The sequence below is a fragment of the Pholis gunnellus genome (genome assembly GCF_910591455.1).
Source record: "Pholis gunnellus genome assembly, chromosome: 9".
Classification (NCBI taxonomy): Eukaryota; Metazoa; Chordata; class Actinopteri; order Perciformes; family Pholidae; genus Pholis; species Pholis gunnellus.
The window spans coordinates 15,004,538-15,019,936 of record NC_136535.1 but is presented as its reverse complement, the minus strand read 5'-3'; the positions used below and the strand labels follow the sequence as shown (position 1 = coordinate 15,019,936).

The window sequence follows — 15,399 nt, the reverse complement described above, 5'->3', positions numbered from 1 at the left end:
CATTTCCTAAAATTTGGGACTGATGACAATTCATTTCATTTTCATATTAATTATATTAATATTTAGATATCACTGTGATAGTTGTTTTGTTGGTAATTTGATTGCGCGAGTGGGACATTGTTTTCGGTGTATCTGTCTGTGTGTGTGAATCCTTGAGGCTGAACAAACGTGTTGAATGCATACAAACAAAACAGGGAATCAAACCGCCAACCTTGCAATTCCCCGCTCTAGCCCTCTGAGCGACTGTCCCCCTCCAGACACTACTATCAAATCAAGCACTCCTCCATTTTTCACATGACGCACTGCAAGCAATCCCTTGTCTTGTGCCTCGGCCGCCTCATTCATCCCATTCGTCTGCATTTACATCTGCCATTCCCTGTGACTCGATCACGCATGGATGTAGCACCACAAGCGATGTGGCACATTAAAGGTACCACGAGGCAGAAATATGTGCAACTATGGACCTGAGCTTCATTAAACAACAGTCTTACACTGTTTAGGATACTAGGATATTATCAGTCAAAATGTTGGGATATAATTAAAAACAAAACTACGAGCTAGTGTCTTAAACTAGAAGATGTTTTCAATTGTAGACAAAGTGACGCCAAACAAGCCTTGGAGCTGTTGTTGCCATTTAAAGTAATACAACCGATCAATCGAATCACCTAAAGAGCCATTAGAAGAATCTAGTGTGATGAGTGCACGAAGGCCAAGGTTGCAGCGGCAGCCCTTCCTCATCCATCTATAACTGGAACGTCCGTTTTCTATGCCGGCTGATTGTTATTCAGGGTCGCAGGGGGAAGCCGGGGCTTGTCCCAGTGTTGCACTGGGTGAAAGGTGGGGAAACAGGCCTCCGGTCTATTACTGCACATAGAGACACACGCAAACCCTCAAGCCATTTGGAATTTCCTGAATGGAAATTCAACACAGGTGATCTCCAATTAACTAATTGTATGAGTTGTAAAAACCAACCGGCTGTAGACGAGCCGTGATGAAGGTGTGTCCTAAGACGAGGGGGGGGGGGATAATATTTGTAGTTCAATCACTCTGTTGAGATGTGTTCATTTGACATGAAAAACAACATCAAATCTACTTTGATTGAATGTTGTAAATCAATAATGTTTTTTGCAAATATGTTGCCACAGAGGCACTGTCAATTTTGACATAAAGTCACTCATTTGAATCACGACTAACAACCATGACCACAGTATTAGGCTATAATGCAATAACATTTTTGGGTATTATCGTGCAGCCTAACATGAAGAATGCTGAGTCAGGAATGCACAGGTCCACAACCCCTTCATGTCGACTCCGGGGGCCAATAAGACGGCTACGTCCATTACAAACATTTGCAAACACACGAACTTGGGAAGATGGTCCGATCCCTTCCTCGCCTTTTCCTTGCAAAAATGCCCAAGCAATAACATCTTCATACCTTCCACATGGTGAGGATTGAATAACACTGTTGTTAGCAGTGCACACCGTCTTCACTCTCTGCTTCTCATCTCGCTCTGTCTGCATTCTTTGCATTCAGCCTCCCTCTCCACCCCCTTCTTGAAAAAGCCCCGAGCGCCTGCCAGCGGTCCAAGGTAATTAAATTACTTAGCAAAGTTTACTTAACAGTAAATGGTTAGCAAAATTTAAGGTGATTGCAAATTTGCTTTCATTCCACTTCAATGGCTTTCCTATTTAAGGCTCGTCTGCAAATAATTAGCACATACATTTGCATCAAAATCGTTTATACCATATGTTGCAAAATTATGGAAAGCAGCAAATTAAAAATATTCTTTTTCTGTTATGGAAATGTCTACATGTTGAGAGCAGAGAGAGAGAGAGAGAGGGGGAGAGAGAGAGAGAGAGAGGAAAGGAGGAGGGAAAGATTTCACCATGTGTCTCCAAACACCGACAACAAGGAGGAGAGAAAAAAGAGGGAGGAGGAAGGAAAAATGATTCGGTTTGTATTTGAACATACTCATGACGGTCTTTTTCAAGCGCTCACCAGATGCTGTTTGAAATCTGCCCACAGAAGAAAAACAAAGCCTTCTCAATCTCTGACTCTCGCACACATACACATAAACAGAATCAGAGCACCTCCTCTAAGTGGCTCTCTCTAGTACCGTATATATTGTTCACTGGAGATTCACACATTGCAATTTTCTTAAACATTCTCCAACTCCAGTTTCCAGATTGTTTGACCTGCCGATTCTGATCTCCTTTGATAGAACTATAACGGACAGCGAGGCTCCTCACTAAGCTTTTTCATCACAGTCCCGAAAAATAGTTTTCAACGGTCCCTAAATTACCGTTAACTGCAGCAATTCTAAATGTCAGCCTGTTACTTTGCTATCTACAGTGGCTACTTGAATACAAATTCAAAAGGAAACAGTGATTGTATTTGAATTTAAATACTTGCTTTGGTAAAAAAAAAAAGAAATGTTGGCATTGGTAGTTTGCATTTATTAAATTGTTTATTATTAGCTACTTAGAGATAGTTTGAGGAAGTCCATAACACAGGTCATAATTCATTCTGTAAGATCTATTTTAGATTGCGGTGAAATTTTCACCAAAAACTGGAGCTTGAACGCATCATATTCAAGTCAGCGTAACCTCCGTTAAGTTTAGCTGCATTTGAATGTGTTCCAATAGAAAAGTGTCTGATTAAGTTAGAAGTTACAAATGTCTTTAAGACTGTTTTGCAGTTGTGAGAACTTGCTTGATGAGCTTCATGTCTTTATGTCCGGTCAACCGTTTTCCGACTGGTAGCCGATCGATTGGTGAATCGTTATTGTTCACTAATGGCCCCTACACACGATAACACTTTTAAAGTTTTCAGATTACTGATCACATTACATGACTCTCAGTCTAACAATAGGATATCTTGAAGTTGTTGGAGTTTGCACATTGGGCAACAGGGGGTCCCACATTAGAAGACATTTGACTAAGAGGATTCCCCGACAAGTTTTTCTGGTCTCCAAACTACGTTTAGTCAATAAAACACACGAGAGAAGTGATGCGGGAAGAGATGCAAACCGTGCTCGAGACGAGAGTTCCTTCCTGATCTGGGGCTTTTGTTGGCAATCTCCAAATCTGAGCTAAAATCGTGTGGCATAAACTGGTTAAGAAGCAAGGCAAGTTGTTTTCTAATTTGACAAGTATTTTTTACATCACTGGCCTTCAATTTCAGAGAAAAATAAGGATAACTGACAACTAAATATATAAACATGGAATCCAGCAACACCAACTCATGCATCAAATATAGCATTTGATTTCAGGTTCTGCAACTAACTTATTTTCTCAACTACTACTCGATTCATTGTTCATTGTTCTATGAAATGTCTGAACCCAAATAGATTCAATCTACAATGATATAGATGCAGAAAAATGTATGTGGCCTTAAAGATCATCAGTCAGTTATCAAAATAGCTGTCCACTGATTTTCTGTTTACCTGCTTATCAATGAATCAACAAATAATTTCAGCTCCAATTGATTCCTATATTTTAATTAGGGCCGCAACTCACACTTTTTTTCCCGGATAGCAATTAATCAAAAAGGCCGACGTTGACATATTAAAATGTTTAATTTTGTTGGAACAACAGTGTAAAATACCCAAAGACTGTGGAAACCAGCCAATGTTGCTGTTTGAGACGCTGGAACCTGTTTAAGTTTGGTATTTTGTTTTAAAAACAAAAACGCCAGTAATTATGTGAACACTAATTTCAACATTAATCACTTATCAAAATAGTTGCAGATTAATCTTCTGTTGATGAACTATTATCATTAATTGTTTCAGCTTCTATTTTAGTGTGAAATCTGCAAAACAGCAGGATATAGTGGAGGATAGGAGGCCTGGCTTACAGCAACAACTAAACAACAACAGGGCACAGCACGACCTGCGTTTATTATACCCATAAAACAAACCAAAAATCAATTGTACATAAAACTCTGATCCATACAGTCCTTAGGTCACTCTGTCCGCCCCGCCGTTGACAGACACCTTTGACTTGGAAGGCTTATTTCTTCCCGAAATAAATAAAATCCAGTTGTAGGTGTAGAGGACCACAGAGATCCATCTCGAACACAATCATTCTTTAAACTCACGTGCACATTTTAGAGCGTAAACAGACTTGTTTTTGAGGGGGTCAGAACAACAGCTTGAGGCACAGCGCTCTTACTGTGAGGTATGGCTCTCTAACGGAGCCCGACAAACCCATCCATCCATCCATCCATCCCCCCATACATCCATCCACCCCTCCCATCGGGAGGTCAGTCGGTCCGCCACCAGTGTCAATCTGCTATTAAGTGAGCGGCAGGGGCTGTTTGATAAAAGCTTATTCAGGTATTTGGGTCCTGTGTAACTGGAGCTCTCCCTCTCCCTCTCTCTCTCTCCCTCTCTCCCTGAGACATAATTACGACTGTTGACTGGAACAGTGAGGTAATGGCACATAAATCCAGCTGATCAATGGCTACAGAGACTAAATTACAGGACATCCCTGCGCCATTATCCTTCCAAAGGACGTCAGGAGACACATTTCTGCACAGACGCAAAGGGGATTTCTGTTGCGTAATTGTTTTGTTTGTTCGTATACGGTGGAAGCTATGTTGTTATGCTCAAATACAAAAAAAGTTAAACCGACAAAAACAAAAGCAGAAACAAAAATGAATATATCAAACTAAATCCCTCTAATGTAGCTAACCTGGAAGCCTTTCTGCTAAATTGTTAAGTTGAGGCCTTTATAACTGGCGTTTGAAAAAGTGCTGCGGGGTAAACATTAGCCAGTTTTCTCTGTGGACCAAGATGTTTTAATCATTCAACTCCTTGAGTCATGATTAGCCGTTTTATTCTAAGCCCCCCTTCTTTCTGATCTTTGACTGAACCTTTACGGTTACATTAAGAAATCCAGATTCAGCAGCAGTGATATTGTAAAACGTAGCAGAACACTAAAAACAACCCCTGAACAACAAAATAACCGTATTCTTTAAAAGAAAAGAGCTGTTATCAAGTTGTTTACCATCTTCTGGCTCAAAGATACACCTCGACAGCAAAAGCCTTCTTTTCCGCTCAAACTGCTCAAAGTCGGTTTGTGATGTGCTGCTGCTGCTGTTACAATAACACCTTTAGCGGCGAGAACATGTGGTTAGGAGTTATTACCGGGTAATTCCCTCGGTAATTCACGTTTTTACAGAAAATCCCCTTTAAGATGAAGGTCACAGCTTAAAGCGTTTGTGACAATCACCTTAGTCATGTCATACAAAAAGTGGTGCTACGACCGGAGTGACGTTGATATGATGAAGATGGATAATGTGTGATAACTGTTATTCACTGCCTAACAAATCCTGTCCCGCATACCAGAGATGACTGCTGACGCTTCGGGAGATGGCAATAAAAGTACAGAGGTGGCAGAGAGAAAATTGAAAGAATGAGAAAGGAGAAAAGTTTATAGAGGAAAGGGGAAAAAATGCAGACAGGCCATGGGAAATAAAGAAGGAGTTTTAGGCCATTTAAAGGCACTGGGTCTTGTCTCAGTCTCCCCATCCCCGTCACCTCTTTTCCTGGCAGAACAAAGGGCGGCAGCCTCCTAAATGTGGCGCATTAGCCCTTTAGTTCCAGAGGGGGTAAGGTGACACCCTCCATGTATGTGGTCTGTTCAGCACACATCTGTCAGGGCCTAAGGGGGTGGGCCGGAGCGGTGGGAGGGACAGCGGGCACTGGAGGCACAAGGAAGAGCTCGAGAGAAAGGCTGTGTGTGTGTATGTGTTTCTTGAGGACCCCTGCTGCGACAGAGAAGCCTAATACCCTGTATTTACTGTGGAAGAATTAGTCCCATCGCATGATGCTGCTGAGCTTGGCTGCCCCCCCCCCCCCCCCCCCCCCCCACCGCCTCTTTATGCCAGTCATCAGAGAGGAGACAGAAACAGACAGAAACAAGAGAGACGTACTCCTACAGACATGATAAGAAACTAGCATGCACCATAGCATTGGGTGCTGATGATATACATGATGTAGGTGTAGTAACACCACCACTGTTCATTTGTGACTGGGGCATCATTTGACGTTTCGCTGTCATTCTCTCCTCTTAAGTTTCTTAAAATAATGTAAAAAAAGATGTTGAATTTCACACAGTTCAATGTGAGTCACCACTGCCAGCAAAATATTGTATCATGTTTACACCATAATAATGAATTTTTACTTGATTTGCTCATTTATCCGTATATACTTAAGTATTGGTAAAAGTAAGAGATTCAAAGTGTTTTTTTATCATGATTTCATAAAAAAAAAATGTTACATTTTACACTCTGAAAACAACACAACACAAATGAATCAAGCAAAACCAAATTTAAAATTGATTTAGCTAAATATTAGTGGTTAATTGCAGCACTCATTGATACCGCTGGGAACTGCAGCAGTGAATGTTTTTAAACTTTAATTGTGCAGCTTCAGTTAAAACCCCAAAACTGGTTTGTTCTACGATATTAAAATCAGGAAAGAGTAGGACTGTCCTCGACCAAAGGAATTCTAAGTCGACTAACACACATACGATTTTGCTTATTCATCGATTAGTGTGAAAAAGCATAAACAAAATGACAAATCGACGAAGAAATCTTAGTTGAAAAGAGAAAACATCTCCCTACCAACTCCAGCCAGGTGTCAAACTTAGACAAACCAATAGAGGAAGTTAATTCAAAACAGTGAGACCCTGCCAAGTTCAAGCCTCTGATGAGATCTTAAGGATTGTTTGTTTTGCTGCTGTCAAAGGTTCAAATGGGGAGAAGACGGAGGTTTTGATGACCCCTGGCCCTCAGGTCCTTAGTGGGTGTTCTGCAAACACTCCCTATTGACGTGTGGATGAGGAGAGGCCCGCTGCCGCCAACAGTGCTCATGCTCGTTTGAGAGGAAATGGACACCGCTCTGAAAAGAGCCCAGAACCCTGCAAGTGGCTCAAAAGAAAAGAGTATAATACATATGTACGGGTGTGGTGGGTGGTGTGTGTGTGTGTGTGTGTGTGGGTGTGGAAGTATATATGAATGAAAATACTTGTGTGTAGAGAGCAGATACAGAGAATGCCACATAGTAGATCGCTGCTTTTTGTTGTGACTTAACCTCGAGACTTCATATACAGTCCAACTATATCACACTGTGCATGAGGGGTCCATGCATGCTGTGATAAGTAATGAAATCATCTCTGTTAACTGACATTTTCTAATGGACATCTTTGAAAGATAAATATTTCAGAATGAGTGATCATGAATAATATTTTAGTCTTATGTATGAAGTTAATGCACATGATGACAATAGTAGAATCTGTTTTATTAACATAAAAGTGATAAGAAGCATAAAGTTACAAATAATGGTTTTGTGAAAATGATATTATTGATGAAATTAGCATGTGAATTTGTCTTGAAAATATGGGGTGTAATGTGATGCGTGTGTGTGTGTGTTTGATATGTAGGCCAAGCAGGAAGTGACCCATAAACATATCCATCCAGCTCTTTCATTGGGGGCCAGTGTTGCTCTCCTCCTCTCACCTCCTCATCCCACTCGACACACACACACACACACACACTCTCTCAAAGCCCCCAGTGAGCGCTAAGCAGGCCAGCGGGCCAGCCGACGGGGCTCATTACAGGTCCACAGAGCCCCCCAACACAAAGGCCTGAGCCGCTTTAGCCATGGGATGATCTGCTCTCTACTGACTAGAGAGAGTCCATAGACGGACAAAAGGTGGGAGGGAGGGAGGGAGGGGATGGGAGAGAAAGAGGTGGAGGAGAGAAGAGGAGAGGAGAGCCACGGGCTTTAAGGATGTCAGGAGACCCCGAGAGAGAAAGCCTGGCGGGCGCTCAGAGAGGAACGGAGGGAAGAAGGAGGAGGAGGAGGAGGAGGAGGAGGCTTAAGCTCCACGGCTACGTCAGGACATTAACATTCACACAACCTCCCAACATCTGCTGCTTCCTTCTCGCCCTCCATCCCTCCCTCTTTCTATCCCTATCTCCCTCTGTCCGCGAGAAACGCTGGAACAAAGACAGTGGGACGGAGAGTGAGAGGAAAAGATAGACGGAGAGGGACGAGAGAAAAGCAAATGGAGAGAAGAAGAAGAGATGGGACAGGGATGAATTTAGGACTTAGCAGCCGCAGGGTCAGAGGACTTCAGGAGAAAAAGATATCATTAAATATATCAAATTACAAAAACATGATTTCAATTAGCGAGGGCACTCAATGGTTCACCACAAAACAGAGGAAAGGCAGCAGAAATAAAATCATGAATCAGTCCTCTAGTACCACAAATAAATTGCTTTATCAATTAGAAATCTGTAGTCCAATTGTATATTACTGTAGATCATTATGAGCGATATTATCACAGGCACCTGAAGGCCTGATACAGGGCCAGAATGGGCTCTGTGGTTCAGACAGTCGTTGACTGAGCCATAAACCTGTTCTACTGGAAGCCTCTAGGAAAGAGAAGAAAACCAGAGACATGTCCAGTGCATTAAAGCCTCTCCACTCGTCCCACGTTTGGCCCTGGGCCTGTGTCTGCACCAGTCTGGCCCACTGCACTCAAAGCCACATGCTCAATTTTATGACGCTTCCCCACCATTAGCGCAACATTAGCCTTGAGGTGGCAGGGAGTGCGGGCTGTGTCCGATGTACAACTGAGAAAATATTTAAGCAACGGAACACAGGAGTCCAATTGTCCTGCAAATATCCCAAATTCCCACATGTAAACTATGTTTCAAAGTATGATGAAGTATGTAAAGTATGCTTCAGAAAGTTCAAAATCAGGGAAATCACAGAAAAGGAATTGCGGCGTTGATCTGTGGCGTACAATAAGGCGAGTCTTAAGTCAAGTTAGTGTGTGGCTGCCGGGTCCTTTATAGATGATATATAGATGCCGGCTTCTTTCATATATTTCCTGTGGTGAAATTAGAGCTCTGTTCTGAAGTGCTGGGACCGTGTGTGTGTGTGTGTGTGTGTGCGCGCGCATGACTGTAAACATGAAGACATCTTTCTCCACAGTCAATCTCTGCCTGTCACATCTGGCTCGCAACTCTACCCCTCGAATACACACTGGAATATATACACCGCGTGCATGGTGACAACTATGACTTATGTACTGGGAGGAGTGTTTGAAATTAAGCTGCAGTGAATATGGGCCCAGAAGCACTCAAGAGCGGAGAGCAGGAGAGTGTGTGTATGCATTTGTCTGTCTGTGTGTGAGAGATTGTGGTCGTGTGTGTGTGTGTGTGTGTGTGTTGGGAGGGGTGCTGTGACTCTGTGTGTGGGAAAACAAGTACGAAACCTGTCCAGGTCCACAGTGAAGTGTGCGTACATGAGACTGTGGCTCATTTCAAGCTTGGATAGTTGCGAAATAAGGCAAAAAAAATAAAGTCTCCATATTATTCCCTGGTATACAATATCAATATATCTTTATATATACAAAGTGGCTTTACATTGGGCACATTGTGCAGCATAAAGTTGTTGGGTGATGATTAGATATTTGATCAATTTCTTAAGATGATACAATATTAGCTGACATCACAAAGTCTCCCACAATACTATTTTAATTTGATTCGACTCAGGGGCCTGCATTTATTATGAGACAATATCAGATGCCCATTTAACACAGTCGGTTACACTTATATCAACTCTCTGGGCTCTGTAGGAAGGTGCCTTTGGATGGACATGGTGACACAGATGTGCCATGGGAATTTAAAAATAAAGATATCTCGAAGATGATGATGATACAAATGGATGTTTTCTTTGCATCCCTTATATTTGATCGTTGATCATAAGATCGATAAATCGATGGATCAATACACTCTGCCCCTTTCACCAAATGTCTAAACAGTACACAGCTCGACAAGTTTCCCGTCATCCATGTGCATAAAAGTAAAGAAAGAATCAGAGCGAAAACTCACAATATCTCCAAATATATCACCATAAACACGTCGTAAATACTTGTGACTGCACAACCCTTAGGTGATGTCACAGGGGGGTGTTTATGAATGACAGAAGACGTAGTCGAACAAATTGGCAGATTACAGACTGAGGCTGCTCTACACACAGTATTCTCACTTTCTGCCTTCAAGCTAGCATCCCTGAATGAGTGAGTGACCACAACTGGCAAGTGTCACACCACAGCAACAGCTCTGAACCACATTGTAACAGAACATTTTTTTTTTCTTCTTTTAAATGGGAAGAGAAACAGAACAATCATCCCATCTTACCTGCGGCCTGCAGGACCAGGTGCATTCGGACTTTCGCCTGCTCTGCTGGAGTCTGCAGGAGAGTGACGGACGGACAACAAGAAGAGAAAGTTAGGTTAGTATCCCATCCTGCTGCCTGAGTTATCACAAAGCGCAGTTCATAACAGGGCCTCCCCACTGACACAACGTTATCTGTGTAATCTGCAAAACTGTTGTGTCCCTTAGGCATCGATATATTTTACCCATGATAATCTTTAACTGCAACCATTAGAGTGAATGTTCCCCCTTAAACTGTCCTCACAGAGCACCAAGGGACAACTTCACCAATCTACTAGCCTAATCATCTGTATATAAAAAATAAAAATAAAAAACCTGCTGGTGGAAAAACAGAAAGCAACAACATCTCTGACACACCAGGGAGAATCAATGAGGAAGAGATGAAGAGAAATTTAGAGACAAAGAGAGAGAGTGAGAGGAGAAGAGAGAAAACAAAAGCTGCTGTAACAAGTCTTTGGAGAGTTGGATAAGAGGGCACAGAGAGCACATTTTACAAAGATCACAGCCAAAGACTCAACATATTCCCCATCCCATGTGTGTGTGTGTGTGTGTGTGCATCTGAAACGCTTAGCGGGCGCGAATGGGGGGGGGAGGGCCTTGTGCTTTGACAGCTGTATTGGGAGGAGCAGCCCATTTTTCCTGACATGCCCTCAAAAGGGTCTTCCTGTAATTCCAATATCACTGCTATTAGATTTGAGGGTCTTAATTGTCAAGGAAGAATGATGGCTACGACAGGGCTGTAAAAGGCGAGCAGGCTGCAGATTGCTCTCGGAGGTTGTTTTTTTTTTTTTTTTCCCCCCACGCTGCCGTGGCACGGCGGCCCTCGTTACCATGCAGCGGTGGAGACGGTGTGTAGGATTAGAGAGAAATTAAATGCTAATGGGGATGGGATCTGAATCTGCTGCCTGGGAGCATCATTTAGACGACAGGGCCGGGGCGTCGCTGACAGGCAGCGCTTCCTCCCTCCCTCCCTCCCTCCCTCCCTCCTCCTTCTCCTCCACAGACAACTTGCCTCTTCCTCCCACCATTCCTTCTCCCGGGTACCCACCCCACCCACAGCAACAAAAAAAAAATCTGATTTATCAAACTGTAAACTTGTCACTTTGTAAAAACGTCACCTTTCGGTGGCAGCCAGGGAAATATAATGACCCCCTTTAATGTAGCGATGTCAGGGTGCTGTATTCTAGACGGAGAACGCACATCAAGGCACTGCAGACAGACTGACGCACACTTAATGCAACATCGATGTGTGTGTGAGTGTGTGCGTGTGCGTGTGTGTATCCCCTGTAGCAGGTGACATAGTGGATCACGCTCACGCTGACTGGCACTGCTCGACAGCTGAAATTACTAATCACTATTATGCTGAGAAGAGGAGGAACACTTGAGGCCTTCACCCACACGTATATACTCACACACACGCACACGCACACACACACACACACACACACACATACACACATTCTATTGCCCCTCATGAAAAAGTGATATGGGCTAAAATCTGTCTTTTCTTTCATTGCTTTCATGCATCTTCTTTACAGCAAAAGCGAGGTTTACAAGCTATAAAATAACCCAATTGCACCCAATTAAATGGTACAGGGCTTAGCCTGCTGAACACTTCGAATGACACAGGAATCAGTCTTGGTGCAACCGGTCTTTTAAAGCAACAGCACATCACGTCGTAACTAACCTGATCATTGTGCGCTGTGCAATCATCTTAGTTACAGATTTTCAAAACGCCCCCGTCAGTAATTACATTAGCATTTGTTTACATAGGCCTTAAGGCATGTGTTAGTCGATGCATCCTCTCTCACACACACACACACACACACACACACACACACACACAGTCCTGCCAGCTGCGGGTAATACAACACTGAATCACACAGAATAGAAAACTACCGCTGCGTTGTCTGCCGCCATTAAAACTTTTCAAGCAACTTCTTGTCCTGCCGACACAAGTCGGTGACGTCAAAGCGCTCATGGAAAAACACCTGCTCTAACATCAATGATTGGCGGTTAGGCTAGCGGTGTGTAACATTCTTAAAAGTTTTAGTATTGAGCATCACAGCAGTGTTCTTCCATGTGTGATTCTGCATTGAATTATTATTTTTTTAAATAAAAGCAGAAAAGAGAAAAAGAAAAAAAAAAGGAAGAGCCAGGACAAGCGTGTGCTTTCCTGCCTAAAGAAACTAAATGAAGGCGGAAACAGGCCAATTAATATAAAATTATCAAGGGATGTAAAAGATACTTAGAAGTCAACTCACAACTAAGCAAACATAATGATACAGAACCCACACACAAGCACACGCGCACGACATCGCATGTTTTCGCTTCCCAACAAACTCTCTATTTTTCTCTCTAATTCACACACACATGCCCGCTTCCTCTGTGTGTAATTCATTAGTAAACAATAAAAAGGCGTTAATTGTGCTCCCCAGAGGCAGATCTGTGTTCCCCCCACTGGGAAAAAAGCACCCGCTGCATCTGAAGTGGCTTCGCCCCTCAATTAGAACTGCGCCTTTTTTCGACTCACACAAACAAACATGAGACTCGGAGGGAAGGACTCTCTCTGTGTGTGTGTGTGTGTGTGCATTTAGAGGGAGGAAGGTGGGAGTGTGTTTTGGAAATGAGCAGCACAGGGGCTTTAGATTATCACACTGTGAGGAGAGGGGTTAACAGGCAAAAGACAAGACAGATAGATTTAGTGTTTTTGTTTTCTTCAGAGACAAACAGAAGGGAGAGCGCGACGAGGAGGAAAGGTCAAGAAGAATGGCTCAGACATAGCCATAAGAGAGGAGTTTTAGAAAGTACAAATGTAGACTAATGGTTAGTCATTTAGCAGATGTGCCAAGGACTTTACGAGCACTTTCAATTCAGCGTCTTGCTTCGTGGTCACTTTGACATTCAGGACAAGGAGAACCGCACCACAAAACCTACGATTAACGGATCATCTGTTTTACTAACCGAGCCACAGCCACCTTAAAAGGCGGGAGTACGCTTAAACATCAAACAACATGTCATCAAACCACGTTTCACGGTCGCTCCGAGCGGCCACATTCAAAAAACAAGCCGGCCATCGTAGAGAGGGGTGAGCTGCAATAATCGTATACATGTGAGAATAACGGCAAATACTTTTGAACAGTTTCACCTGGGGGGGGTTCATAGTGTTGTACTTCATTGTGCACAGAAATAGTGACAGACATAGTTTTGAAAAGAATAAGTAAGGGCCTAATAGAGAAGTTCTTTCCCTTCCTCCACACACCGGGCCAATCCCTGCCACACATACATGTGACCAACAACATACAGTTGTTGTAAAGGAAGGGCTTTTTTTTTTTTTTGTATAAACATTCTCCTTTTCAAGTAGCTGTCATAAATGAACCTACTATTTTTGGATTATTATTGCCAGCACTGACACCCACACCCGCTCGACTCGGGCTAACTCTTGCCCTAAATGTGCCAGGAAGTCCTGTGTGCTCGCGGTAGGCCTCCAGCTTGTTCCCTTACCTCACCACAGCGACGACAGACACACCGAGACACGCTTAGCTGAGCCTAAGTGCACAGCGTCTGTCCCATTAGTCAAAAATAAACACGTCCCATTAGAAAAATAAATAACCCGCACTCGGCTTGGTTAAAAACAATGCGGCACAGTGTATAATGAGGCACTGCATGCAGGAAATGTCATCTATTTGTAGTCATGGTCTGGCCAAAGGGACTATTATCATTATTGGGCCCGAGGGCGGACCAGACAAAGCAGAGTATGGTGGGTCAGCAAATTAATAAATGCCTGTTAGGGAGGCCAAACAACGGTCAGATAGGCCGTAAATGGCCAGACTGTGGTCAGATTGTTTGACCGCTTTCTCACCAAATTAACTCGCTTTATCCGACCAAAAACAATTTATTTACGACGGAGCAGGAAGAGACACCGGAAAAAGAGAAAGACTTAAAAAAGTAAGGTTTCACAGCAGCATTAAACAAGACTCATGCAAGTAGACGAGCAACACGTTTGGTTACTTTTAGTCATCGCCTGCTGACAATATCCGTCACTCAAGCAACGACTAGCATGTTCAGTTCCAGGCTCAGGTGTGCTCTGCACTGCTCTCATATGGCGGTTACGCTGTCACGGAAGGCGTAGCACCCACCCTCCTGTTCCACCTCAGGTAAACGGTTAGCTGTGTCAGCACTTTCGCCATTGCTTGCACCGTTAACACCGTTAGCTACGATGCCGGCGGCTCGCTGTCGACATGTTGAGAGGCAATCGAAATCTGGCCCCTTTAAGAGCGTCAAAGTGTCAGGATTACTGTTGAAAATGACAACATAACAAATTAGCTAGCTGTTATCTAATTAATCTAGTAAACCTGCATTTAAATATGATACAAATAGAAATATGATTACATAGATATAGCAGGTGTAGCTTTTTAAAGATACATCAGGTGAGCAAACACATATTCATCCACTGCTCGGAGACTTAGTTGTTAACATTCCTTTATAAATCTTTGTTTGGTGATTTTAAACTTTCATTTTGACATACTCGAGTATTAGTTTTAAAGATAATGCAAATATTCAATTGTCTTAGTGCTGACATGAACCAAATTAAATATATTTATGTAAATGGTGTATGCTCACGAAGCACAGAGACATCCAGAAGGACAGATCAGTGACTTTCTTTAAAAAAAACTTATTTTTTTTTTCTTTAACAATTTGCAGGGACATAAAATCACCTCTGCTGTAAAAAATGTGTGAATACATTCTTAGAAACAATATTAGCATTTGCTCTTCCCTGCTCCCTATATTCTACCCAAAAGTAAAGAATCTGAATGAATAAATGAATGAATACCATTCAGTGTGGGTTTGAGTAAACTCACCTGACAGTTTCAAAACACTATCTTGAGCCCATCTGCGGTAACATTAATCTTAATTGCACCACTGTGACCATTATTATCTGTCAATAAACAGTTTCAATATACACTCCCTCTAACTCTCTGTATGCTGGAGTTGATATGCTCAATATTCATCTCATTATATTTTTAAAGTCTTCATCTGTTTCCATTTTCTTTCATTTGTTGCATTCTCCTCATCGACTCCTCTTCCTCTGCGCCTCCCTCCCGCTCCCCCTAAACAAACACACTGATATATCCCAAACC

At 42.7% G+C, this 15,399-nt stretch overlaps 1 protein-coding gene across 1 annotated transcript in view; it reads right to left on the bottom strand.

Moving 5' to 3' along the window:
- rsrc1 (arginine/serine-rich coiled-coil 1) overlaps positions 1-15,399 on the bottom strand; it is a 107,326-nt gene that overhangs the window by 45,958 nt on the left and 45,969 nt on the right. The window contains exon 6 of the mRNA XM_079165643.1: positions 10,223-10,274. Within this exon, the coding sequence (XP_079021769.1) occupies positions 10,223-10,274 (52 nt within the window). The remainder of the gene's footprint in view (positions 1-10,222; positions 10,275-15,399) is intronic.